Source organism: Centrocercus urophasianus, unplaced genomic scaffold (assembly GCF_019232065.1).
Source record: "Centrocercus urophasianus isolate 14NV4802_14NV808 unplaced genomic scaffold, USGS_Curo_1.0 seq_36, whole genome shotgun sequence".
Classification (NCBI taxonomy): Eukaryota; Metazoa; Chordata; class Aves; order Galliformes; family Phasianidae; genus Centrocercus; species Centrocercus urophasianus.
Genome location: NW_024884933.1, coordinates 3,096,697 through 3,121,650, shown reverse-complemented (window position 1 = coordinate 3,121,650; position 24,954 = coordinate 3,096,697). Strand labels below are relative to the sequence as shown.

Sequence of the window (24,954 nt, the reverse complement as noted above, 5' to 3'; positions counted from 1 at the left end):
TGCCAGTGCCTGGGTAGGCGTCATCACTTGCACATGCAAAGCTGCAAGTGAGAGCTGGAATTTTTTAAAAAATTGTGAGAATGTACTTAGTATATTTAAGCATCTAGAACAACCGACTTTGGCACAGAATGAGAGAAAAGCTACTTCATTGGTAGAACCAGAGAGTGTATGCTTTCTGATTATTAAAGGAGTTTGGAACAGGTGTTCAAGTAGCAGAGAGGAAGTCTAACAGCTTGTGTTAGATGTACAAAAATGACTGTACAGGTTAAAGGGAAGTCAAAGAGCATTCTGCATTTTCATAATGCTTTTCATTTAAGGATCCTGGAGCACGTTGTATCCATTAACCACTGAAACTTTGCAGCTATTTGCATCAAGCACATTTGATGATGTGTATAGGGTTATCTACATCTCACTGGGCTTTCTGCTGAAAAGCATCCATCTCTGGGTTTGAGGACAGCAGCTGTCGAGTGTCACTACACTGTCTTTAGGGGAGGAAATGAAGAACGCTTTGTCTAAGTGATCTTGAATTTACTAAGATTCTTGAAAAGCACTATGAAATATATTATTACTACTAGTACAGCTAATGTAATTTATATATTCTGCTTGAAGAAAAATGTGTCCTATACCTGATTGTGCTACCAGTGTGTTCTTTAGGTGCTACCCATGCAAATTTTGGATCAATATAGCCCTGCATAATTGGTTGTATCCTAAAGGATCTCGTTAGAGACCCAGAGAATGAAGAGTGAAAGAATGATTGCTTTCAGTGATAACAAGCTCTCAACGTTCCTATCTGAATAAGCGCTAGTGGTTATCACTTCTGTTTCTGGTACTTGACTGTGCCTGTCCAGTGCTGGTAATGTTCAACATACAAGGAAGATTTCCACCGCTGGAGCCTCATAATCAGGAGGAATAAATGTGCTGATGATCCAAAAACTAGTGCCACAGTGGTGTATTTTGTATTAGTTGCCTTCTTTTTCCTTCCTGAAACGTGATTGAGAATCTCTATCCGTCAGGACATGTCCTGCCAGTCTTCTGCGTGCCTATCTGTCACCTGCTGTTCAGTGCCTCCTACTCGTCTTGCTGCCTCCTCCCCCCGTTTTACGACTGCTTGTGTTACCCAGACTTGTCATGAACTCTACAGATTTCCTTGACTTGTGTGCCAAGAAGAGAACTGCAGCAAGAACGGTAACAAAATGGGATCAAGTGATCCACCTGAAGACATCCTGGGTAGAGAATCAGATACACTGATTCTTTGGAGTTGTCAGGGTTTTTGGAAGAAAATCTTTGTAATGGATAGGAAGCTACTACTATAAATCCTCAAGATGAGGAAGGAAGTTTGGAAGGAGGGTATTTAGTACACAACCATGTGGAGAAATTGATCTCAACTTTGACTTGTCCCAGTCACTACTGATTCAAACGAGGGTGGAAAAACACCGCTGCAAGTATGGCAGTGTGTACAGAGGAAGTCAGTCCTTTCTGTTTGCAACCTGATAGTGTTTAGAATAGCCAGATGATTAAGAAAAATGTGTGCATCTGTGTGTTGATAGAAACTCTACTTGCTTACAAATGAGTTTGTTATTTTAGAAGAGCATTGGACTCAGTGTACGTTTCATTGTTTCGTAACAATTGTTTTTTCATGGCTCAATAGCGTTTAGAAACAAGGTTGAACAATACATTTTGATTCCACTGTGAATTCTAAGTTTTGAAATGTTTTAATATTTAAATGGTGTTAGCATTTAAAATATCAGACTATCTAATGAAATACTATTGATCCATCAGATCATCTGTATCGATTAAGCCTTTTATATTGTAGCCGATAATAAGAGATTGATATAATGATATAGTATACATCATAATATTGCAATTAAAATATTCCAAAAAATGGGTTTTTGAATTGTAGTAATAAAATGGTTACTTTTCACTGGAACAGTTCAGGTTGCTTTGAAGGAACACTTTCTGTATGAAATGCTGTGCTGGACATTGGTTAGTTAGCTCTCCTTGGAACTAAGAAATTCTTCATAGGAATGCTTTTCACCAGCAGGAGACATCATCACTGCTGTTGGATAGCTTCAACAAGCTTGTCATCTCACACTGTCCATGGAAGTTCAGTGTGAACCTGCTGGCTGTGACCTGTTAGTATGCTGACGAGGGAGGGCAAGAAGTCTGGTTTGGGCCTGGTTGGAAGGCAAAGAAAAGTCAGGGAAAACTTGAGGCCTACCAGTCTGCAGGCTGTATTGCTTTAAACAAGATTGTTCCGAAGGGCTTCGATTCAAGCTCTGCTATTTAATAGCAGAAACGTGGAAATATTAGTGACTTTTTCTTTGGCTTCTTATGTGGAAGACTGAGGAGGTGCATTACAAGAGGTGCTCCTTTGATGTAATGGTGCTGTGAAGGGCCATTAGGGAGTCTCTCAAATTCCCTGTCCTGTAAGTGCACATTTGTGAGCTCTGTAACAATGATTACTGATAACATCCTCTTTCTTTCACTTCAGGCTCAACCTACGCTGATCTTGAACCATTTAGGTACATGCTGCACTGAACAAGAGGTGATACATTTCGATTGCATTAGATAAACTGTGTGCTGCATCCCCTGTTTCTCTTGGGCCGTGAAAATTCCCCGTGATTCCAGCATAGAGACCAGAATCACCTTTGATGTGATTTTGTAGCTTGAAAATTATTGATAAATTGGAACAGACTGTTTTGGTTTATGGGAAATTGCATACGCTCCAAAATATCAGTTGTAGGCTTAATTTTAAAAAAATAATTAGAATGTCAGGGGTTTAATAGTGTCTTTCCACTTGGCAATCTGACAGCAACTACGTAATGTAAAAGAGCTGTTAAAAATGGCTTTGCAAAATTAACTTCTATTGCTCCATGAGTGTGTTTTGAGTCATATTTGTCTTGTTTACTGTCAAAATAATATTTCCATTCCTGGTAGCATTTCAAAACCAATATGATTACAGCAGAGTGGGTTGAGGTCTGTTCTGGAAGATGATGCTAAAGTAGTCAGCTATATTCTGAGTCCTGAAATAGTTAGCCTTAGTAGTGGGCAAAAAGGACCCAGTTCCTGAGTCCATCTTATAAATTAATACATTCTTTATCATGTTTGTAAGTGAAAATAAATGTAGATTGCCAAAAGAAAATCACCTTTGTAGTTGCAATCTAAAAGCAGACATGGAAGATCGGAGGATAGACGACATGCTTGGCTTTGGGCAAGATGCTTGTTCTCAGCTTGCCCACCTGTGAAATGGAATTAATTACCACTTCTGTATCAGTGGCAGTTAGATATGTTTTAACTATGTTTATAAACTGCTTTTATGTGCTTGCTTTGGAATTGTTGATGCTGTAGCGTGTGTGATTGTTGAAGCTGCTTGCTGCAGTAAGAGCCACACTTTAAAGAGAATTTGCTTCCATCAGGTTTGTTCAGCAAGGGAGAGCTGCAAACTCGAGAATGTCGGGATGTCAAGGCTTGGGCACATTGCGTGCAATCCTAATCCAGCCCTGCAGCTTTGACCTTTGAAACAAGCTTCACCTTGAGACAGATGAAGAAATCTAGTTTTTGTTTGTATAAAAATATTTTTGTTACAGAGGGAATTTGCTCTTCGTGGTCATTCAGCCCAGGGTTTCCCCACAATCTTCCTGGAGCAAGTAAAGGAATTCAGTTCCTGATCTGCTCTGTGAATGAACCTGGTATTGTAAGTCTAAAGAGACAGCCTTCTCTCTTGGGGCCAAAACAAGGAGTGGAGTGTAATTAGGTTAATCTGTGTTGCTCTTCTGCTGAAATCCATCTCAGACCTAATGATACTTTCCTGCTAGGAAAGATAAAAGAAGTTCGTGCATGAGATAATTCTCTAGGATCTCTTAGACAACATTTCTGCAGTGTTTAAAACACTAGGTCTTGGATGCACACAAACATGAAATCCTATTATTTACTTTTCTGCTACACACTGTTCCCTCTTAATTCTAATTTGGAAAGCAATCATTCTTTCCTTAGCAAAAAAGAGAATTAAGTCTTTGCTTCATTCTTTCCTATCCTTTCTGATGAGTCCAGGCGAGACTACGCTCCCATAGGAGGAGAGCAGAGAATTCATTCTCAATGAAATCTGAGGCTCTCTTAAGTAAAAGCTGTTGACTTTGTCATTCTGTGCAAATGTGCATTGCTTTTAGCAAGACAATAAAGGGTAAATGGGGTGATCTCTGCTCCTGTGGAGAGGTCGGGTGGTTACATTACACAATCTTCTAGAGCATCTTGCAGCAAATACATGGGTTATATTAAAAGTTGCAATCATATCATTTTTTAAAAGTAAATTGCTGACCTTATGCAGTGGAATCAGCTTTATTGAATTTCGCCAAAAATGCGTTTATAATCCCCTCCCTGCCCCCGCATACACATGATATTCATGTCCTTGCTGCCCATGTGGAAATGTCCTCTTTTTATGGTGATAAAATTAAATTTGTCTTTGTCTCTGCCTTGCCTCACCTTTTAAGATTCCATTCTTAAGAGACACCGGTGGATATCTGTACCAGGGAATGAAGATGGGCGATAGCCCTGCATGGGTGGCTGGCTGATCGTGAGCCAGCTGCCTCGGAACAAATAAATAAGCTTTTCACATTTAGAGGACAAATAAAGTGGAGAACAGGTGTAATATGGGTATTTTTCTACCCATAGCATGGCCTTAGCATAGATAAGGATTTATTTTTACTTGGAATTAGCTATGCTTTGCTTCTAGATTGTTTTTCTAACTGGCATACAATACAGAATGTAAGATCCACATGCAGTTGTGCTGCACACGTAATGTGTGCTGTGTGTTCCTCACCATACAGCTGTCTGTAGTCCGTGGCCGCCTGCAGCCCCCTCCCTGAAATCACCGAAGAGAAAACAAAACAAGTGTTTTGCAACACGCTCAAGAATTTAACAAATATGTCTTTCATATTTGTATACCACGGCTCAAATTCAAAGTACTGTACAAATATGAACTGACAAACCCATCCACCTTTTGTGCAATGGCAAGATGATAAGATGCATTTCATGTTCTTGTGTTTACGTTTGCTCTTCTTGGTTAGACCTTTACAATTTGCAAACTCCAAACTGTGGTGGGAAGCAAAGGAAGTACCATCACCGTGCTGGATGGGGAAACTGATTCAGAGGTGTTAGGAACAGCTAGGTGTGAGGTAATCCTGATAGTCCTGACTGCCATACTGTGTCACACTCTGTGATGTACTGATGCTTATGGCATTTTCAGTCAAGTTACTCAGGGCACTGTAGTGTTTATCCTCAGCTGCTTTGGGGGCAGGGGTTGAGTTAGTGGGGTTCAACAAAGCTGACCCAAACCACCCAAGTAAATGGAGGCTGCCTGGCCTCTTTGGTGCTTGCATGCATCCCTTCCTGCAGCAGCTCCCAGCCTGAATTCCTTTGTATGGAGCGTCTAAAAGGTGAGTTGCTCAGAGAAGAGTATCAGAATATCATTGCTCCCAAACCTCAAGTAAGCAGGAGGATGCAGCTGTTAAACTCAGAAATATAAAATGCATGTTTAAAAGATGATTCTGTGTGTGTTTAAAAAAGAGAGCGAGAGAGAATTCAAGGGAACCAAAAAATAGCAGCTTCCATTACTGTAATTAAATGGCAGCATTTAACCTATCAGGTCGTTGCGTGTATGTGAGAGACGAGCAGGGAGCTGCATCTGAAATGATCACCGTCTTCCTTGGGGGATAGAGTAGTTAAATAATTTGTTTGTGAGGTGTGAGCTTAGTGTCGGGTAGAGAGTGTGTGTGTGTGTGTGCATCCCAGGAGCTGGGGCTGCCTGCATGTGCTCTGCGGGTACCCCAAAGGTGGAATTCAGTAGCACAGCCTGCAAGCTGCTCTTGCCCTGTTGGCAGGGCATCCACAGAGTCAGGGCCTCCCCGCTCCCAAGCATTGCATCAGAAAAGCAGAGCTTATTCCTTAGGAGGCCACCTGAGACAAATGAGATGGACACTAAAAGAAAACCAAGGAGGAAATCGCTGTCCTTTTGATGAACTTCATCTACTGTGCTGCTGCAGTGGGTGACGAGCAGTTCTGCCTGGTGGGCCTGGCACAGGGGAGCATGGAGCTCTCAGCGCCGAGCCCTGCCCCTCACACTGCCCCATTGCAGCTCTGTCCCTCACCCATTTCTATCTCTGAGGTGATTCCTTTGCTTAGGGGCAATTTCCTGGCTCTGGAACTCCAGCATCTTCCCTCACACACGAGCTGATAGCAGTTGCAAGCTTCTCGCTGATCCGGCTGCCTCACCTACTGATCTGGCTTGCTTTATGTTGCAGCTACGTGCCTGTACATGTTTCTTAATATTCCCTCCATGTTCTCTGTGAGTTCTGTGTAGCCAGTCCTGTTGTAACTCCTGGGCTAGAGCTTGTTGAGGCACTGGAGGACAGCAGTCTTCAAGAAATGCAGTTTGGGATTCCAGTTTTGAACATTCAGCTCCCACAACTGGATTTTGAGGGCAGTGCTTGCTCAAAGGCAGACCAGAGAAACATCTTGTATTTTAGCACCTACTGAAAGCACAGCACAGATTTGTTAGAAATCCAAAAGTGTTACCAAAGATGATCTACAAGCACAAAAAAAAAAAAAAGAAAGAAAAAGAAAAGGGCTAAACTTCCTACTTGAATAAATTAGTCATTGCAAATGCTTTACCTTGGCTTAAATGCATACACTGTGTGTACAGACTCTCAGAACCATCAGTTATGCTTTGTACGCCATAATTGTCACGTCAGTCTGAAATGTTCTACGAAGGATTTTGTGTAACATCGTTCCTGTTTTACAGACGTAGAAACTGAGGCAGATGGAGGTTAAGTGACCTATGCAAGGTCAATAGCAAGGCTGGGAATAGAACCCAAATGTGTGGAGGCTTTTTATTATACTAATAAGGAAACTCTGGAGGTGTGTTTGGCATGGTAATCGGAACCCTAGAGAACCAGAAGCAGTTAGGATGTTCTCTGCATGTCCTGAGGGAGCAATGATGAAACTCCTGTTGTACCTTACCACTCCAGTTCTCCGTGTGTGGTCACCAGAGTTTTTCCACCACTTACCCTCGTTATTTTTAGTATTGTTAGCAGTAGTCGTCCTCTGGGCGTTTTATCCAGACTCCTTTAATTTTCTCTAGAGCTGCTGAAGGCACATAGGGAGAAAAAAATAGCGATAAACAATCCAAAAGATGAAAAATGATCTTCTGAAACCATTCTGCTGTTTTGTTGACTTGTCCCCTGATGTTTTTTGTCTTCGCTCGTCTTTTATCCTGAAGGTCCCTGCCTGAATGTGTAATCTTGATTTCTTGAAAGTTCATTTGCTATTGTTTCTTTCTTCTCCACCCAAGGTTAACATCCTGTGTGGTGACATAGATGGTTGTTGTCCAAATGGATGCAGTGTAACCAACAAAATTGTGCAGGGTGGGTGGAGGAATATTTATACAGTTGTGTTAAAAATTACAAAGTAGGTTTGCCTTTTAAACAGAAGGTATTTCAACGCTTATTGGCAGCATCAGCCTTTAATTTTACAGGTGGCTAGCTTTGTAGTAGGATTCAGCAAACAATATTTTAATGGCATGTAAAAAATTTCTCTAAAACAAAAGAAAGAAGAACAAGGGTGATTTATAATCTGTAATGAATACTTGCTGACGTGTCTTTTTAAATAGTGTACGGGTGTCTCTGTCTTTCTTGGGGAAACGTAAACCGGATTTACCTGAAACGTTTGTGCCATAATACTCAAATATATAGTACTTAGATGTGTTTTTCTTCATAGAGCTTATCTCCTCCGTGCTGCAATGTTTGACTCCTAAGCGTCTGACATTGATTCTGCTTCGCAGGAACTGGGTTGGAGGAACAAAGTCACTTTGTAAAGTCGGGAGAAAGTATGTCAGAAAAAGTGCTCAGATTCCCGTGTTCATGGCTGCTTACTCTGTGTTCCTTTCTTTACATTTCCATGTATTATCCCATTCCTGCTTGCAAAGATTTTCCAGCTTTCTTAGACATCCAGCTGTTCTCAGTGCTCCCTGTAGCAGTGCTTTGGGAGGGCAGGGTAGCACTGCTGTCCTGCATACTCCGTGTTTCCATCCTGTGCATTCTTCAGAAGCTAGAAGTTCATTAAGCGTGTGCTTTATGTGATTTTTCATGTGATGTCGAGACGAATGGGCTTGTTCTTTTCTTTCTCAAATTTTGAAATTAAAAGGGGAAGCAAACAACATCAAGGCTAGTTGCTCATTGCAGGTAGCCTTAGTCTGCAGAGGTACTTGGATGGCATTGTCTGATGTGCAGATGCTCTTCCTGCTGTGCAATTCCAGGGTAAATACAGAACCAGGGATGGTGCATCAGAATGACTTTCTCATTCTTGTATCCAAAATTAAGTCATCCTTCAGATATCCTGACAGATCTGGTTAAAGAATTGCTTAGAATGGCTTGAAGTTACTTTTCTTCTAAACAGAACAGTTTCTTTTGAACTCAGAGTTGGGAAAAAAAAAAAGGAGTCTGGTTCTGCAATTTCACACCAGCCTGTTCCAGTAATAACAAATCAGCAGTGGCTTCTGGTCAGGAGTTATTCCACATTAGAGCCAGTTTGCTCGGTCAGATCTGTCATGGGCTGTATTTGGCTCATACTGCTGGCCAGCCTGCTTCTTTTCTGCTGTGGTTATAACAGATGTGTTGGGCTGCAGCTGTCTGTCTGACTGCAGATCCTCCACAGTGGCTCCTTCTACTGCAGTGCCAGAATTCTCGTGTCATGTTCAGGTTGTTTCCTTTGAGGTGGAAATGCAGTGTAAAATTAGAGTTCTGAAGGCACAAAACCAAACCTCTTATATTGCCAATTTTACCTCACTTGAATTTAGGACAACCTTTGTCTTTTTTCTTTGAAAGATCCTAAAGATGTTATCACAGATCAAAGAGTAGCCAAAGGCCGATCATTTTGTTGCTATTGCTCAACAAGCTGTTTAACAAAATATTTTTCTTACACCTTAAGTGAAAGTATATGAAGCACAAATGTTCCCTGAGATAGCTATTTTTAAAATCTGTGGTAACAAAGTCAAGCTATTAGATTTTTGAAGTTATATGCAGTGTTCCGAACTGCTCTGCCCTTGGAAAAGAATCTGTAGAAAAATTTAGTATCTTTTCACATTCATGGCATGTTTTTTGTTGTGTTTTTCACTGTGAAAATGAAGTGCTGTGGACTGTGGTTAAGTTGCTTCCTTTGTGCATCCCCTCCTGTATTTCATCCCTGCCAGTCTCCCATTCGCACAGACTGTTGAGTGTTTGGAGCCTGGCACCATGAGTGCCTTTTGGGGCATTAAGGAGTGCTGCGATCCTGGTAATGAAGATCAGAACTGTCACCATGAGACTTGTTTCTCTGTAGGAATAACAGCAAGCATTTGCAGATCACAGGTTGGGGTATGCTTGGAAACATGCATTTGGTGTATCTGATGTGTGTTTTCTCTGGATGCATGGCTTTATTTCTAGGGAGGTTGTCAGCAATGGTAGCAAATTATGGCAGCACTACGGTTACTAGAGCAGCATCTCTTTCATTATCTGGATATTCTGCCCTCTGCAGTCTTCTAAACTAATGATATAGCCTTGGTTATGTTCCATTCCTGATAAATTACCTGATAAATTGGCATCTTGGCATAGAGTCTTCAAAGCCTTCAAACCCAAGGAATAAATTCATTTGAAATAATTAAAAATATGTAGGGGATTTTGTTCCCCAAGGTAGTATTCTTACATCAGGTGCTGGCTGAATGGGATGTCCTGCATTCCAGTCTTACAGCACTGGCTTCCAGCTCAGCCACGTGTTGCCTCTTCATCACTGTGTGTCACAGGCAGGTGCTGATATATTCCACCAGTGTCCACGTGAAGGAGATTTTCTAACAGACACTGTTCTTCTTGTGTGATAGCAGAAAGGAAAGGCTGCAGGAAAGAGACCTGAGGATGATGACAGAAGGAAATCTCTCCTCGCTGATCATGGTATTCTTAGAACGCCTCTGTAATACAGATGGTGCTTGAGGAAGAGCTCCCCAGGTCTGAAGTCTCACTGTGTTTCTGCGTAGCCTAGTTGCACAGGAAGGTAGCTGGGCTTTGTAAGGAAGCTTCTGGTACTGCACTTCAGGTTTCTGAGGCATGTCCTGTTTGATTTAGAGTCATGTTGCTGGCTGCCCTTTTTGTACTTTGAACTTTGTGTGAAGCAAAAATTGTGCCTGCTGAATTATGTGGGCTGCTAGCTGAAGATTTGCTGAAGATTAATTCAAAAATGAGGTGTCCAAATCCTGTTAAGGCTGTGGTAATTACTGCACCTATTAGGACTTCTGCATTTCAGAGTCCTGGGTGTTGTTCCTCCTACTCTCCTCCTGGTGCTTCAGTTCCTGAAATACATAGCATAGTGTGGGGAACTTTCACTTGAGGCATCCCTTTTTTTTCCCGTGTGGAGCAGAGATCTCATACTTCATAAGAGCAAGGAGCTTTCTTTGCTTAGAAGAGGAAGTCCTGACCTCTCTTAGTGCAAGTGGAGCAGTGTCTTCCCTGCCTTGAAACTAGCAGGGAAATACATTTTGTGCTGGTGTACAAGGCTGTGATTTATGCTATGATGTGCTTTGTGATATCACAATGTCCTTTTGCCTTTGTGTTTTTTTTCCTCTTAATGAATTTCAGTGGCAACGTTGTCAGTGAACAGGGGTTTTTACCCCAAATGCCGGTAGAACAGTGAGGCATTCTCCCTGCTGTCTGCTGCCTTGGAGGAGACCTGGGCATTCTCTTCATCCTCCTATTAATCTTACTGCAAGTTTGTGTGTTGTTTTTTCTACACCTTTCCTCCTCCATTGGAAATAGTATTAACTAGGGAGGTATCTTTAAATAGGAAACGACTGGAAGGAAGCACGTTTCTCTCTTGTCTGAGTGCACAAACATGTTACACGCAAACATGGACGAGTGATCAGAAGCAACTTTTTCGTTGTGTATTTTGAACTTCCCTTATATAGAAAAAGAAGAGAAAAAGTTGTAGTAGTTGTTTGAGTTTTTTCCATTCCAAAACATGCCACGCAAGTAGGTTGCCCTTTCTTATTCAGAGTGAAAATACTTTGATCCAGTTTTCTGAAGACAATACTCATTTCATGAGAATATTTAATCAGTAGAAAATAGGGAGGATTTAGTTTGTTTGTTTAGTATTTAACCAAGTGAATAAGGCAGATTAGGGGAGGGGGGCGGACTGGACCCATAAACAAGGTGATATATAATATTTTTTTTCGTTCTCCTTTTAAATAAATACCGATCAGCTTTATGTTCGGAGACAATAGGAGCCGTTGGCTTAAATTTGCAGTTTACTGTATTTATGGCTGTAATATCAAGGTGCTGCCGTCGTAATTTCATGCCCCAATGAGAAGAGCAAGGTCGAAGCAAATGCTTCCATCGGCATCTGCTAACACACTAACTCATAAACAAGGCCCGGCTGGATCAGGTGGCACGGAATAATACAGGCTAATGAAATACAGCACAGCTTTCCATTACTGTTAGTTTTTACAGTGTCGTCATTACGTGTAATTTATGTTTAAAAAATTCAATTTTATACAAGGCTCTGGGAAATAGGGGTCTGCAGGTCACCCGACGACTTTTAACTGCTCTGAGAGTCCTTATTGCACTCCACTGTTCCAACAAAAATGTTAATAATAAATAAAAAAATCCCTCTTTTTCTTTTTCTCTGGTTTGCATATCTTGCTCTGTCCTTTTAATTACAAGTGGCCTAAGGAGAGTTCGGGGCTCTGGCTGGTGTTGGGAGTTATCCTCTTTACTGATGCTCCCGGGGGGGGGTTACTATCTGCTTGCTTTTCTTTCCTCTATCAATCACCTGGGGTCCTGTAAATGGAGTAAACACAGCTGAGGAGAGGGAGATACTTAACAACCTCTCTCCCAAACCCTCACCCTCTGACATTGCCCTCCTCTCCTCCATTACACTTCATTTTATTATAGACTCCGAAAAGCCTGGTCAGGAAGAGAAACTGCTGCCAGGTTTGTTTATTTATTTATATTTGTAATGCCAACGTACTTTTTGGCTTTAACCCCTTCCTCCCTGCTTGGCTGGCTTGAATTCTTAGCACTGCATTGTCAGGCAGGTTTTCCTTCCTTACAGTAGTGCTGTTACTGAGCTCTGAGCACCTTTATCAGTTCTAAATAGAAGTATATCATGTCTCTTAAAGATTGGTGCTGCATAATTAGCAGTCTCCTGGATGAATTAAGCAGTAAGGATTCAAAGCTCTTTCGGCAACTTCTGAAATGGTTTTTATTATTTGCATTTTTCTGCCAAATAATTGAGACCTCTGATTTTCACTCTGATGTTTGGGTGTCTTTCCACAATATTTCAGTTGGAAGTGCAGCAATAGGATGTTTACATTCAAATAGAGGGTTGTAGTGTAAACGCAGGGTAAGGAAAAGAAATCAGTGATGTTTCTGAGACCTCAGGTTATGTTTCAATGTCGGGTTGGGTTTGGTCTCATGAAAGCCCCATGAACAATGGTGGAAGAAAACAGATTGGGAGAGCGTGCCTTTTGACTTCTAGAATGTGTTGAACTAAGCACAGGATGGACCATAGCACAGATAGAGTCACACAGCACTGCGTGTAGCCGACTGAACAGGTGGAATCATTAGTCTGGATCAGATCCCAGAAGGTTTTTATGATGATTCTTTTAAAATGTGTCCATGTTCTTTCTGAGCAGGGTTGACACAGTGGCTTCCAGGAACAGGAGCGTAATGCACTTTCGAGATGTCTGCAGTAGGTCTTCCTTTCAGTCACGTGCTCCCATGCACGAGCTTGGTGTGGTCATGTAGTTTACTGTCACTAAACAAGTTGTCCAGATCTATTTCGTTTTCTTCTGACTAGAAAGTGTGTGCACGTGTGGGGCAAACAACAACAGGAAACCCACTTTGCTTGGCTCTGCAGAAAGGGAGGTGTGGTGATGGCTCCGGGGCGGTCTGCCAGAGAGGTAATGGAGGTGGAAAAACACAAAAGGCACTTAATTCTTTCCACCAGAATATTTTCTGTCTTCCTAACCAGAATTTTTTATCCCTGCAACAAATGCTGCCTTTGGCTTGGGAAAATCTGGCGTGAGTTACTGGATTGAGCAAAGCAAGGAAGAATAGGAGAAAAGAGACACAGGCTCAATGGATGGGAAAGGAAGAAAGGAGTTGTCACTGATGTGTCAGAGAAGATGAAAAACCTTAAGAGTTCGTCTAGTTAAGCTCATGCAAGGGTTTTGCATTGCAGTTAAATGCTGCTGTGTTTCGTCCAGAAAATGGAGAGGATGAATTCATACTTATTTATTGGGCTCACATCTCCTGAATTTTAGTTTCTGACTGTGCCGGAGTCTGGTTCTGCCCTTGGAGCACCTCTCATATCTGTATGCTCACTTCCTCATCTGCAGAGTATGCCTAACAGTGCTCCTCTACTTGAGAGTGATTATAAGAGGAAAAATATTTTAATGTATACAAGGTCCTTAAATTAACTAGCGATGGATATTATAAAAGGACAGAAGTTCTTGGGCAGAGGGGCTTTTTGTGCAATACCAAAGGTGGATGTTTTGACAACCCATTTTATTCTCCAGTTCTGTGTTTGACTACAATTTACAGAGGCTGAGTGATCCCTGAAAACAGAGCGGCAGCAGTGGCAATCACAAAGGAGGGTCAGCGAGGACCTTGGAATGCAAAACAGTCGTGGGCGCTGGGTAATTCAGATCAACACTCTGAAGCCTGGAAAGGAAATTTTAAGGCTTTGTGAAAATTATGACTAATTCTTTGCTAAGGCTGTGGTGCAGAAGAGGAATGAGATGGATGGTTGGGGGAAGGGAATAGGTTTGCATTCTGTAGGGCTGTGAAGACAGCTTCCTTGCATCCTTCTCCTCAGCTCAGTCCTTGCTCAGTACCCTCTGCGGTTAGATTATTCCTTGCAGATAGCAATCAACTGGAAGGAAGTGTGTGTCTAATTTGCATGAGATTATTTAAAACAAAAAAAAAGGTCTGCATTAGTCAGGGTGATGGTAAACAACGCAAAGAGATGCCTTTTATAATATAGCTGTGGCTCAGCTTTCAAAGCCAAATATAATTCACTTACAATTGGCAGTTTCCTTTATTGTTCCTTTTAACCTTTTGCATTCTGCATGGTCTTGATCTTGCTGAAACTTTAGGAGGACTGAAATGTTTGTTTTCCGAAGCGTTGAGAAAATGGATGCAGAGCAATTCTTCTGGTAAAGTGGGCTTATTTCCTTGAAGTACTGATTTCAGAGTGGGTTACATGAAACACAAAGCTCTGGTTTTGTGGCACAGCTTTGGCATCCAGGGGAAGTGATGTAATTTTGGAGTTACCAGCTTCTAGATTCAAACATTGCATGGATCAGGGTTATTTAATCCAGTGATAGAAGAACTATGATGAAATTCAGCTTGGTGAGATATTGGAGCGGGTGACATTTTGAGCTGATTTAGAAACTCACACTTTTCTATGCAGTTAATACATGGAGATTGAATAATTTGGGGCACAGAAAACTCACTCGTACTGAATGCATACATGGGTGTAGGTGGTGAATCTGAAAAAAAATCAGTCCAAAGGGAGTTTGATGAGTTACTTCTAAATGCCCAAAGACAGCCTTAGAATATCTCTTACATTTTTGTTTGTGTATGCTAGAAGTGACAGCCATGAAGATAAGCATATTTCTGAGTGCACAGCAGCCTGGGTGCAGTGCAGATTCACTCCATAGGTGTGTTTAAGGAATCAGCTCTGAGAGATCACTCCCTTGATGCTTGGAGGCCTCGATGGCAGCACCTTGGAAACGTCTTGTTCAGGTGAATAAAAAGGAGGTGTTCCAAGGTGACAGCACTCCTTGTCTTCTCCAGTAATGAGGAAGGGAGGTAGCTGTGATGTTCTTTTGTATGATACTTCCAGTACCACGAATGAGAGCTTCGTAGGGCAGAATAGTCCAGGGAGGTAATGACAATTTTAATTTGCAATACAATGAACTCAAAAGGTTTTCCTTCCTTCTGTTATTCGCATTGGCTTTTTCTTCACCACGTGGCAGGGTTTTAATGGAAGCAGAGATACTTGAGTGTCACCAGCTGACAAACTCACTATAATGCTAGGAGGGCATTTTACCCACGAAAGACTTCAGGTCTTTCCTCAAGCAAGCTGAGGATCAAAGGGGCAGCATGGTTGGGAAGCAGTGAGTGTTGTTTCCTGCTCATTTGTAAAATGAGGAGAGGATCCTCTGAACTCCCAAATGCTCCTAAGTGTTAAATATTTTCAGATTTGTTATCCTTGCATGGAAGTAGAACAAAACTACCCCCACTCTAGTAGCTAGGAGCTACATTTGCAGCCAGCAGCTTATATTATCTTGTGTGTCTGTCTCCATCTTGATGAGATTCCATAGCTGCTAGAGATCTGCAGTGCTGGCATCTGTTTATGCTTTCTCCTATATTGAATAATTAGGAACTGGTTAAAACAGTTTCTTTCCTATTAGGACTTATCTTTTTAACATGGATTAGACACTGCTTTTGTGACCAGAACAGTAGGCTGAGCTGATGTGTCCATGTGCCTTTTATTACTCTCACTGCAAGTCTTGTTCTCTTCTGCTGTGTGTGGTTTTGGTTCCTTCTTACTTGAGGCGTGCATCAAATGAAAAAAAAAAAAAGGAGGGGATTTGGTCAGACTGCAGGACCAGCAAATAGGAACTTCAGGTTCCTGATGCTGTTTCTGACACTGGCAGTACTCCCTGATGTAACCCACCCAACTTTCTCTTCACGGACCTCAAGTGGAGATGATGAAGAGAAAGAATTCACCCATTTTCTCCAACTGCTGTCATGTTCACACTTAATCCCTGCAACACCCATGTAAGAATCAAGTAGTCTTTCCCTTCTTTTCTCAGTCTATTCCTTTGAATCTGTAGCTGCACTTCCAACCTCTGGATGTTTTTTCATGCTCTCTTGATGTGCAGTAAAAAGCCTCGAGTCGCTTCAGATGTTTGTTATATCAGGACTGCTGGCATTCTATCTGCTTCTGTGCAGGAAAATAACATACAAATAACACCCAGCTGTCCTGCCCCACATCACGGTTGCCATCTGAGCGCTGAGTTCTTTCTCCAGAGGATGTTTTCTCCTGTTAGGAAAAATAATCCAGCTGTGCTTCTTTCTCCACAGATGCTGGTCATCGTGAATCCTATAGCTGCTTTTCTTTTCCCCCTTGTTGGCCAAATCCTTTCCACATGTTGTGGCCAATTACAGATGGTCATACTGGCATTTCCTGATGGCAGGAGTGACTGCACCAACGTGTTCCATGTGTGCAGTGTGACTGCAGCTCTGCGTGAAATAAAACCCAGGCTGCCCTAGGGCGGTCTGATCAGGCAGCAGTAGGCTGGGGCGATGCTGAGCTGAAAGTTTGGGCTTGGCCTTGTTTTGATCTGTTTTGTTATAGTTTTATTTCCTCCTTGCATTCTGTGTCCCATTCATACTAATCACAGTCAGTCCTGATTTTTTCTTTTTATTTCTGCATTTGTCATAAAATAAAGCAAATTATTCCCGTCTTCGGAAACGATCTAGACTAATTAGTCGTCTAACCCAATAATTAGTTTTTTGTTTCCCTGTCTGTTTTCATGCATTATTGTTAGTTTTTTCCCCTCTTTTTTTTTTTTACACCATTACAGATTAAAATGAGCCACATTTGCAGTTGATGGTATCTTTTTTTCGAAGGAAGAATGGAGAATTGCAATAGAAAGCTACTTCAAAAGCAGCAATAAACTCAAGGATAAATTAAGGAAATTGAATGAGCCACATTTGGAAGCAGCGTTGAGGCTAATATTCTGTCGCTTAAGGTTAAATTGCAGCAGAGAAAGAGGGAGAGATTCCAGTGAATCCAAAATTGGGGAGGCAGTACTGCTCAAGTTGGTGACAAAATTCTTTGCAGCTTGAAAAGGTTCTGCCTTGCTTTGGAATTTAATTATGTGTGCATCAAGTGGGTAAAGGTGCTAAAAATGATCTCATTTCCTCTGCTCCCCCAGGCCTGACAGATGAAGAAATTGACCTGGCTTTTCAGCAGTCGGGCACCAGCACGGATGAGCCGCAGTCCCCAGGTCCTTCTTCGCAGCTGGTGCCAGCTCAGCCTGCTCACCCTGTGGTGTATAGTAAGTAACCCCTTGAAAAGCATTTCTGGGCCAGATCCTAGATTTCAGTTCAAATAGCGCTGTAATTTTTGTCAGAGTCAGGTACTGAATGTTACCTTGAGTGCTTTCCATGCCTATTGATGTCTGGTGCGAGATGGAGCTAAAAAAACATATTACTCAAGGAAAATGAGGTACAAATGGTCTTGGTCTACAAAAATAAAATCCAACGCAAACTAGCCTATGACACCTCTTGTCATGAAAGGTTATAGTCAATAGAAATCAGCTTCTGACTTGCTCTAAGGACTTGAAAAAGCATTTATCTAGTGTGGGACAAACTTTTCCCTTCTAAAACTAAGGGTCATGCTTCCCTTCATCAGTAGGATTTCCTAACATATAGACCACTAGTACACAATAGAGCTGATAGATTCTTGGATGGAAGGTGATATAAATGTACATCATTATTTCATCTGTGCTTGAGAACTTATTTTCTTAACTAGTCAAGCAGCTGAACAGTTAATGCCTTGAGTAATTACTTGAAAGCACTTTATTTTCAGCAGGAATAGTAGACCAGAATATAGTGTCTTCTGGACTTAGTCTGTGAATTCCCACGTGTGAGTTTAAGGTCTGGCACATTGGACTGCCAGTGTGACTGAGTTGTAAGAGTGCTCTGAAGTTACAAGTAGTGATGACCATTTAGGAGTGATGCTTATTTTTATCAAGATTTCTATCTTCAGTCTTAATGAAAGAGGTGACAGCAGAGATGCTGTGTAGACAGAGTGAATAGGATTGTATGATTCTGTGTACAAAATGTACTCCCAGAGAATTTTTAAAGTCCCAACATAATCTCTGTAGGCTTAAAATTTACATATACATTTGCATTTTAAAATAAACCTCGCAAAAAAGTATCTAAGCTCCAAACAATAAAAACCAAAGTACACACCATTAAAAATCCATCAAAAGAAGCTGTTCAGCTCACATGTGTGGCTGGCAGTTTGCAAAGCGCTTTGCTTACCTGCTGAGTATTAGGAATTGGATTCTGATATTGTTCCTAAGCAGTTCCAGCTCAGATACTGACCAGCTAACAGTCTGCTTAGGGCTGTGTTTATTGGTTTATGACACGGTTTTGCTGCTGTTAGAGATAATACTGGACTCGTTCTCTGAGTTTTGAAGTACTCTGGTTTGCTGCAATCTGGGAAGAAAAACATTTGTGATGGAGTCCAGTTCAGAGCTGGAATATTTCTTAGGGTTGTACTGGGGTGTGCTGGTGAGCGCCAGGACTGCATTCTGCTGAGCTAATAATACCTGAAGTTCATAGAAAATGCCAGAAAAGCAGAATCTGAAGAAACAGCAAAACTGCTGAAGAATCAGTGTCAGATCCCTGTTAGTGCCATCACTTGGGTGCTCAGCTGTCTCCCGTCAGAACTGAACAATGCAAGAGTTGATCTGCTCTTACTTTGTAGTGTTCTGTTAATACAAGGACAGCAGGAAAGAAGTGTGCAGTTCAAACTGGAAAGCACTGTTGTTGTTGTTCACCATTACAGCTTTATCAATTTTTCCCTCTTTTACTGTTTTGGTTTTCCTCAGAGCACCAGCTTCTTCTTTCTTGTTAGTAGGTTAAGAATCTTAACTAATATTTAAAAATCAAACAGTTCCCAGGAGCTGCTCCAAAGAGAGCTTGGAAAATATTATTCTGTAATGCTTAGAAACTGAAGGTGAATAAAAATACCACCAAAGCCAAGATTCTTTTAGGAGTTTTGATTGTAAACTTATGCTCTAGCTTTGTGATCTGATTAATGCTTTTTAAGTAATCTGAACCAAAAGCTTCTGCCTGTGAGCCAGGTTTGTTTAGCAGCCCACAACATCTGGGAAGCAGGGGCAGTAGGTTGGTTAGATATTGTTCCTTTCCTCTCCAGCTATTCTTTGTAGACCTTCTGTTTAATCTTTAAATGGATGTATAAAAAGAAGAAATAGCTGAATATGTAGGTTGCTCCGAAAGTAATGCCTCCCATTGCTTTCATTGGAAACTACAACACCTAGAAAGGGCACAATAATACTATTTGATAGAGCAGATTCTCAGCTACAAAGCAGTATTTTTCAGCATGGACACGACCGTTAGTTGTGTATTTTCATCAGCAATGAACAGGAACCTGCATGCTGCACTCATAAAAATCTGCACCAGCAGAGGCGACCACTGCCAGTATCAGCACTGCTGAAATGCACCAGCCAGCACCTCACTGTGCTCACTTCCACCATTTGGTCGACTGAAACATCCAGCGAGTGTCAGTGAATGTCAGTAGCTAAAGGACTAAGGAAATAGGTAGACTGCTAAATCCAAAGGTTGATTTGTGGGTAGGAACGTCTTAATACTGAAAGTGGTGACAAGATTATTGGTTACATGTGCTTCTTTCTATGGATGACATCTGAGTCTTGTGAAGCAGCAGCTGATGTGCTGGCTCCAGTTAGGTCTCAGAGACTAGGGAACGCTTTGTGTTTGATTTTTAAAATTTTTCTGAGTAACCTTGACACCTCTAGACCAAATGGTGACACTGAGAGAGGAAATTACAGAGCAAAAAGAAGAGGAATTGTTGAGGTACTGTGCTGCAAAGCACCAACCAGTGACTTGAGAAACCTCATTTCTCTTTGTTCCCCTACCACCAAGGTTCGTGTTTAAGGGCTGTAAGAACAGTGGGCTACAGGTGCAGAAGTTCAGGGTGGCTTCAGAACCATCTCAGCAGTTCATGCCAAGCAAACAGCTGAGCTGGTGATCTTGCCAGCAGCTCCAGTGTAAGATGTCCACTCTTGTGAGTCAGAGCAATAAATCCTGTGTGCATTTTTCAATTTTATTTGCTTGATCTTCTCCTGCTGTAGTCAACTCAGGCTATTCTTGTTTTTGAAGTTGCAGGAAATAATGTATACCACATAAATACTTCCTTTTGCTCAAATTCTACTGCTGGTCTACATATTACTCAACGTTTAAGTCTTTCATGGGAAATAACTCATGTCAGAGCTTTCTTTTCCTTTAAGAGTTCAAGAAGTGTATTTGTACACACTCACAGTAGCGTAGTTCTTATATGCTGAACTCCTGGGTTTGGTTTAAGTAACTTCAGGGGGAAAGAGAGAAGAGTGATGCTTTGAAAGTTTCTTGACGCTGTATTTTAGCCTAATATGATCTCTACTATTTCCCCTCCCTGTTCTGGAGGAGTAACTCCTTCCCTCTGGTTTGTACTTTTGCCAAGAGGTGTCAAAACTGCTTTTTAAAAAAAAAAAAAAAAAAAAGGCTTAAAAAAAGCTTGAATTTGATTAATGTAGAGAAACAAGACTTTGCCTGACTGATAATAAAACTGATAAATGACATTTGAATTACTTGTAGCGGTAATTTATTACATAAAATATCTTTTATTTGACATGCGATTAGTTGCTGGAAGCATCACTCAATCTGACTAGTTTAAACATGCTCTAAAATGAACCTCCAGTAAAAAAAAAAAAAAAAAAAAAAACCAAAAAAAACCAGGGCTGTCTGCTGTAGGCGTTATGAAATATACTAATCCAGCAGTGAGGACAAAAATCTGACTTTAAATATTTAAATGATTAATTGGGTTTATATATTTTTCTACCTTTCTAACCTTTCTAATTACACACAAACTCAGGGGAGTTCCTGAGCGAGGTGTGCAGGGCTGTGTGCTGCTTGCTGCTATTGCCTGTGCTCTTCCCCACGGTGTTTATGGTCTCCATGTATGCTATTCTACAGAGATTTTACACAGCCTTTAAAATAAGGTGTGATGGGCTCTCTTGCCTTTTGGATCTCCTCCTGCCCCTGTGTCTTCATTAGGATGGAGGCTGTAGAACACAGGCTGCTTTTTCCTACAATTAAAAATGGTGACTGGAATCCAGACTCCTGTCGCTCTTTCCCCATCTCCTCTCATGGGTTCACTGTTTGCTCTCTGAAAATCAGCTTTTCTGGCCTGAGTTTCTGTGGTTTTATATGTGGTTGTTAGTGAGGGGCTGACCTTACTTGGATGCACGAAGCCTAATTAATTGATGTCAAGAAAACTAATTCTGAGGTGAGTGGGGATCTTCAAAATAGTGTTTGCTCAGGAAGTGCGATTTACAGTTGCCGCTACAAATGAAACGGACTTTCAGCTGGAGAAAACATTGGTGTCCTTCCCAGGATTTCTGAGGCAGAAAGGTTCAGTGCCTCCTGGTTCCTGTGCCCATTCAGGAAGGTTTCATTGCCCACAGGCTCACTGGGCCATGAGCGCTTTTTTGCTTTCTCTGCATTTTTTTTCCCAGCTTTACAAGTGGGGAATTTGAAGTCAGTGTGAGCTGAGCCACTGGGAGCCCTCCCTCCACTGCAGACAGAAAGAAGATGGAATGTGGATTCCAGGCAGAGCTGTGACATTCTTCATAGCATCGTAATATTGATGTGGTCAATGCACATCTTTACTGTGTCCCTCACACACTGAGTTTTCCTCTCCACCCCCCTCGCTTTTTTTTTTTTTTTGCCACAAGACAGAATTATTTCACACATCTCTAAAACGAGTAAAATGGCATTTCAGCTTCTTGTCTTTATAGACTCTCTGAACTTTAGGAAAGATCAATCTGGTCCCTTTTCATTAATAATGAAAACCAGGGGGCAATAAAATGTTCTTAGCTCCAGCACTGCAAGAACAGAGAGAGAGATGAGGGAGGTGAAAGGGCAGAGGGGTGGGTGCTACAGGTGTGCTCATCCAGCCCTCAGGTCACTGCTGCTGGGGACAGCCCAGGACAGGCTGCAGCTGGACACACTGACCTCTGAACTTCATTAACCACGTGCAGTAGGCAGCTCAGCACTGTCAGGGAGAGATGCTTTCGGTCAGGAGCTCAAGGCAGAAATTGGACACTGAGGGGAATTCAGAGTTCAGGTACCAGAAACAGCCATGGGAGCAGAGTGAGGGTGGGGAGCTGGGGTGGAGGGCTGGGATTTGCAGCAAGACTAGCCAAAGATCATTTTAAATCCTGACATGTACGCAGCCAGTTACTGCAGCTTAGCTGATGTGTGTTAATTCATTATGTTAAAAAGTTATGATAATTTGATCGTGTGCCTAAGTTCCAATACAGCAGCCAAATCAGCCCCAAATACTGCTGGTGTTACTATTTGTGGGTTCTGGCAGAGCTGCTTTAATTTGTTCCGATTTCTGGCCAGTGGATAATCTGAGAAACTGTATCCTAAATGTAGAAGAAGGTGGAGGTGCCAGGAGTTGGGTCAGTGCCTGTCTGGAGGACCTGGGGGCTGGGATTGGGAATAATTGTTGCAGTGAAATTCCTGAGGAAGACCTCTGCAAGAAGAAAAATGGCAATAGGTGAACAAGGCAGAAAGGAGAAGAGCTTCCAGCCATGTCAGCCAGCTGAGCACAAATTGAAACTTTGGAGAACAAACTGTGTTCCCTAGACATTGCAGGTCACATATAGAGTTGGATCTGTCTGGTTAGAGACTGCACACCAGCCTCCTCCTCATCAGTTCTGCCCACATCCTGCCACTGAACTTCAGGAAAGATCACTCTGCATCCTCTTTATTAAAGAAAACCGGGGGCAGTGCAAAGATTCATTAAAGGAACTCTGAGGGAGGTGAAAAGATGAAGCTGGTGGAAAGCTATAGGTGTCTTCTGATTCTGCTTGGAGGAGCAGAGTGTGCCATGTCTGCTTTGTTCTGCTGAGTCTTTGTGCTCGTGTGCAGAGTTGTATGTTACATGTGTCAAGTTTTTCTTTTCCCCTTTAGCTATCTCTCTTTAGATATTTAATTGCATGTTTTGTCTTTGCCATTTGTATGTGCTTTGATCCCTATTCACAATAACAGGCTTGAAAGACACTATATCCTTCCTTATTGAAAGGGTCTGTAACTGCTGATATGGTGTTTATAGACCCATTTATTGCCCTAGCAGTTTTTTGTTCTTCCACTTAACACTTCCTTCTTCCTTTTTTCTGCACTCTTCTGAGGCTTTGGCTTTGTCCTCAATTTGTAAAAATTGCAATACTGAGAGGAAATGGTATTCAAGTAATGAGTTAACCTTAGCTAGCAGTGACACCACAGTTGTCTGGGGTACATGCAGTGAGGTTCAGAGTGTCTTTTGCAAGGAAAGAACAGGGAGAAACAGCAGTTGTGATTTGTCTCCCTTTGACGCCTTTTGCAAGGCCATTGTCAATGAAGATGTCTGGACAGATGCTTCAGTGTTGTAGGGATGGGAGCCTACATGCTGTACCTGAAGGCTACCAGCATCTTAATGCCCTGTCCATTAAGTCTGTGCCTGCTAAGAAACAGAACTAGCATTGTTCAGTGCTCTTTTTACTGATAAAATGGGCATACTGGGAGAACAGTTGAAAATGTTGTGACCTGCACTTCTTCCCATGATTATTTCTTGATTTTCACTTTTAGATCCACCTGGCTCCAGATGGCGAGATTATGGGGCTTTGGCTATCATCATGGCAGGAATTGCATTTGGCTTCCACCAACTTTACAAGGTAATATTTCTCTCACTTCTCCCAACAGCTTACTCTGTACTCTGAGAAGATGATGTTATGCTGCTTGTGTCCAAATGCTCAGGTTGGTTCTAAGCTGGTGAAACATCTCAGCTCTTCCTGCCACTGCCACTGGTATATCTGAGAAATGTAGGCACTTCACATGAAAATGTGCAGTCAAAAGATGGCAAGCAGTCAAATAATTTTCAGCGGTGGATCTCTTAACTGCTAGAAGCAAGGTCATTTTCATCACATATATAAATAAAAACTTACTGAAACTGAGCACAGGTCAGGAAAGGGATTTTCTCAGCATGGGCCAGCAGATATTACCGTCATATCCACAGCCTAATGGTTTGTGCACTGCTGATCCTGCACCGTGCATTAACAAAGTCTTCCTTGACTGGTTGGAAGGTTGAAAGAAGGTGCTAACTTCCAGCTCTGCCATTCATCCCATAGTTATATTCCAGAGAGCTTGGACCAGCATAGAGCAAGTGTGTGTTCTCTTGTGTATCACGGAGGCAGGAGCCTCTCCTTACTTCTTGTGCAGCGTTTCTCTCATTTAACATACTTGTTCACTCTGGATTTACTTTTCAGCGTTGTGGTAAGTGACATTAGATAATGCTACAGCCTTTTTAGTATAAATCAAGAGTTGGCCTTGTTTTTTTTTTTTAACTGAATTTCTTATCCTGTCTTCTCATTAGTTTTCTGGATCTTAAAGTAAGAGAAGGAGGCCAGATTTAGCAACGTGTTTTATCTGTCAAGCAAAGTTACACGACTTAAGAGGATGGCTTTTTCTGAGCTATGGTATCCCTTGTTTTTTATGTTAAAGAAGTGATGCCAGCTTTACTGATCTTTTCATTCTGGTGAAGAGTGATGTGGCTGATCAGTGTCCAGAGAGATGTTTGGACAACAGCTGCTGGGCCTTGCAGACCTTAACACATTGCTGTTACTCAGTGACACGTATCTAACACACATTGATGATTTCCATAAAATTTTTGGCATGATGTCAGTAATGCCATTAATACATCCTATTGCTGTTTTCTTTGTTTACAGATTTTGCTTTTCTGTCTATCCAAACCTCATAAGACATACTGTGCGCCCAGCAGAGACCCATATTGTTTTATAGGAGTCAGAAATCTTTGGAGACAGTTGATAAATTCCCTCTGCCCTTCATGGCATTTTGAGGGAGTTTGCAAATAGTGATTTCTACATGAAAGATAGGATGGTAGGATAAGGCGTAGTTGTCCATGTGTGTTCTGTAAGAACTAAAAGAGAACTGCTTATGAAAGTCATCAAAAGCTATTTAGTTTTCAGAATGTCTGAGTGCAAAC

At 41.7% G+C, this 24,954-nt stretch overlaps 1 protein-coding gene across 1 annotated transcript in view; it reads left to right on the top strand.

Moving 5' to 3' along the window:
* The window catches only part of PEX14 (peroxisomal biogenesis factor 14), a 72,537-nt gene that overhangs the window by 37,992 nt on the left and 9,591 nt on the right, over positions 1 to 24,954 (top strand). Inside the window, exons 4-5 of the mRNA XM_042831647.1 lie at positions 17,030 to 17,152; positions 23,541 to 23,626. Of these exons, the coding sequence (XP_042687581.1) occupies positions 17,030 to 17,152; positions 23,541 to 23,626 (209 nt within the window). The remainder of the gene's footprint in view (positions 1 to 17,029; positions 17,153 to 23,540; positions 23,627 to 24,954) is intronic.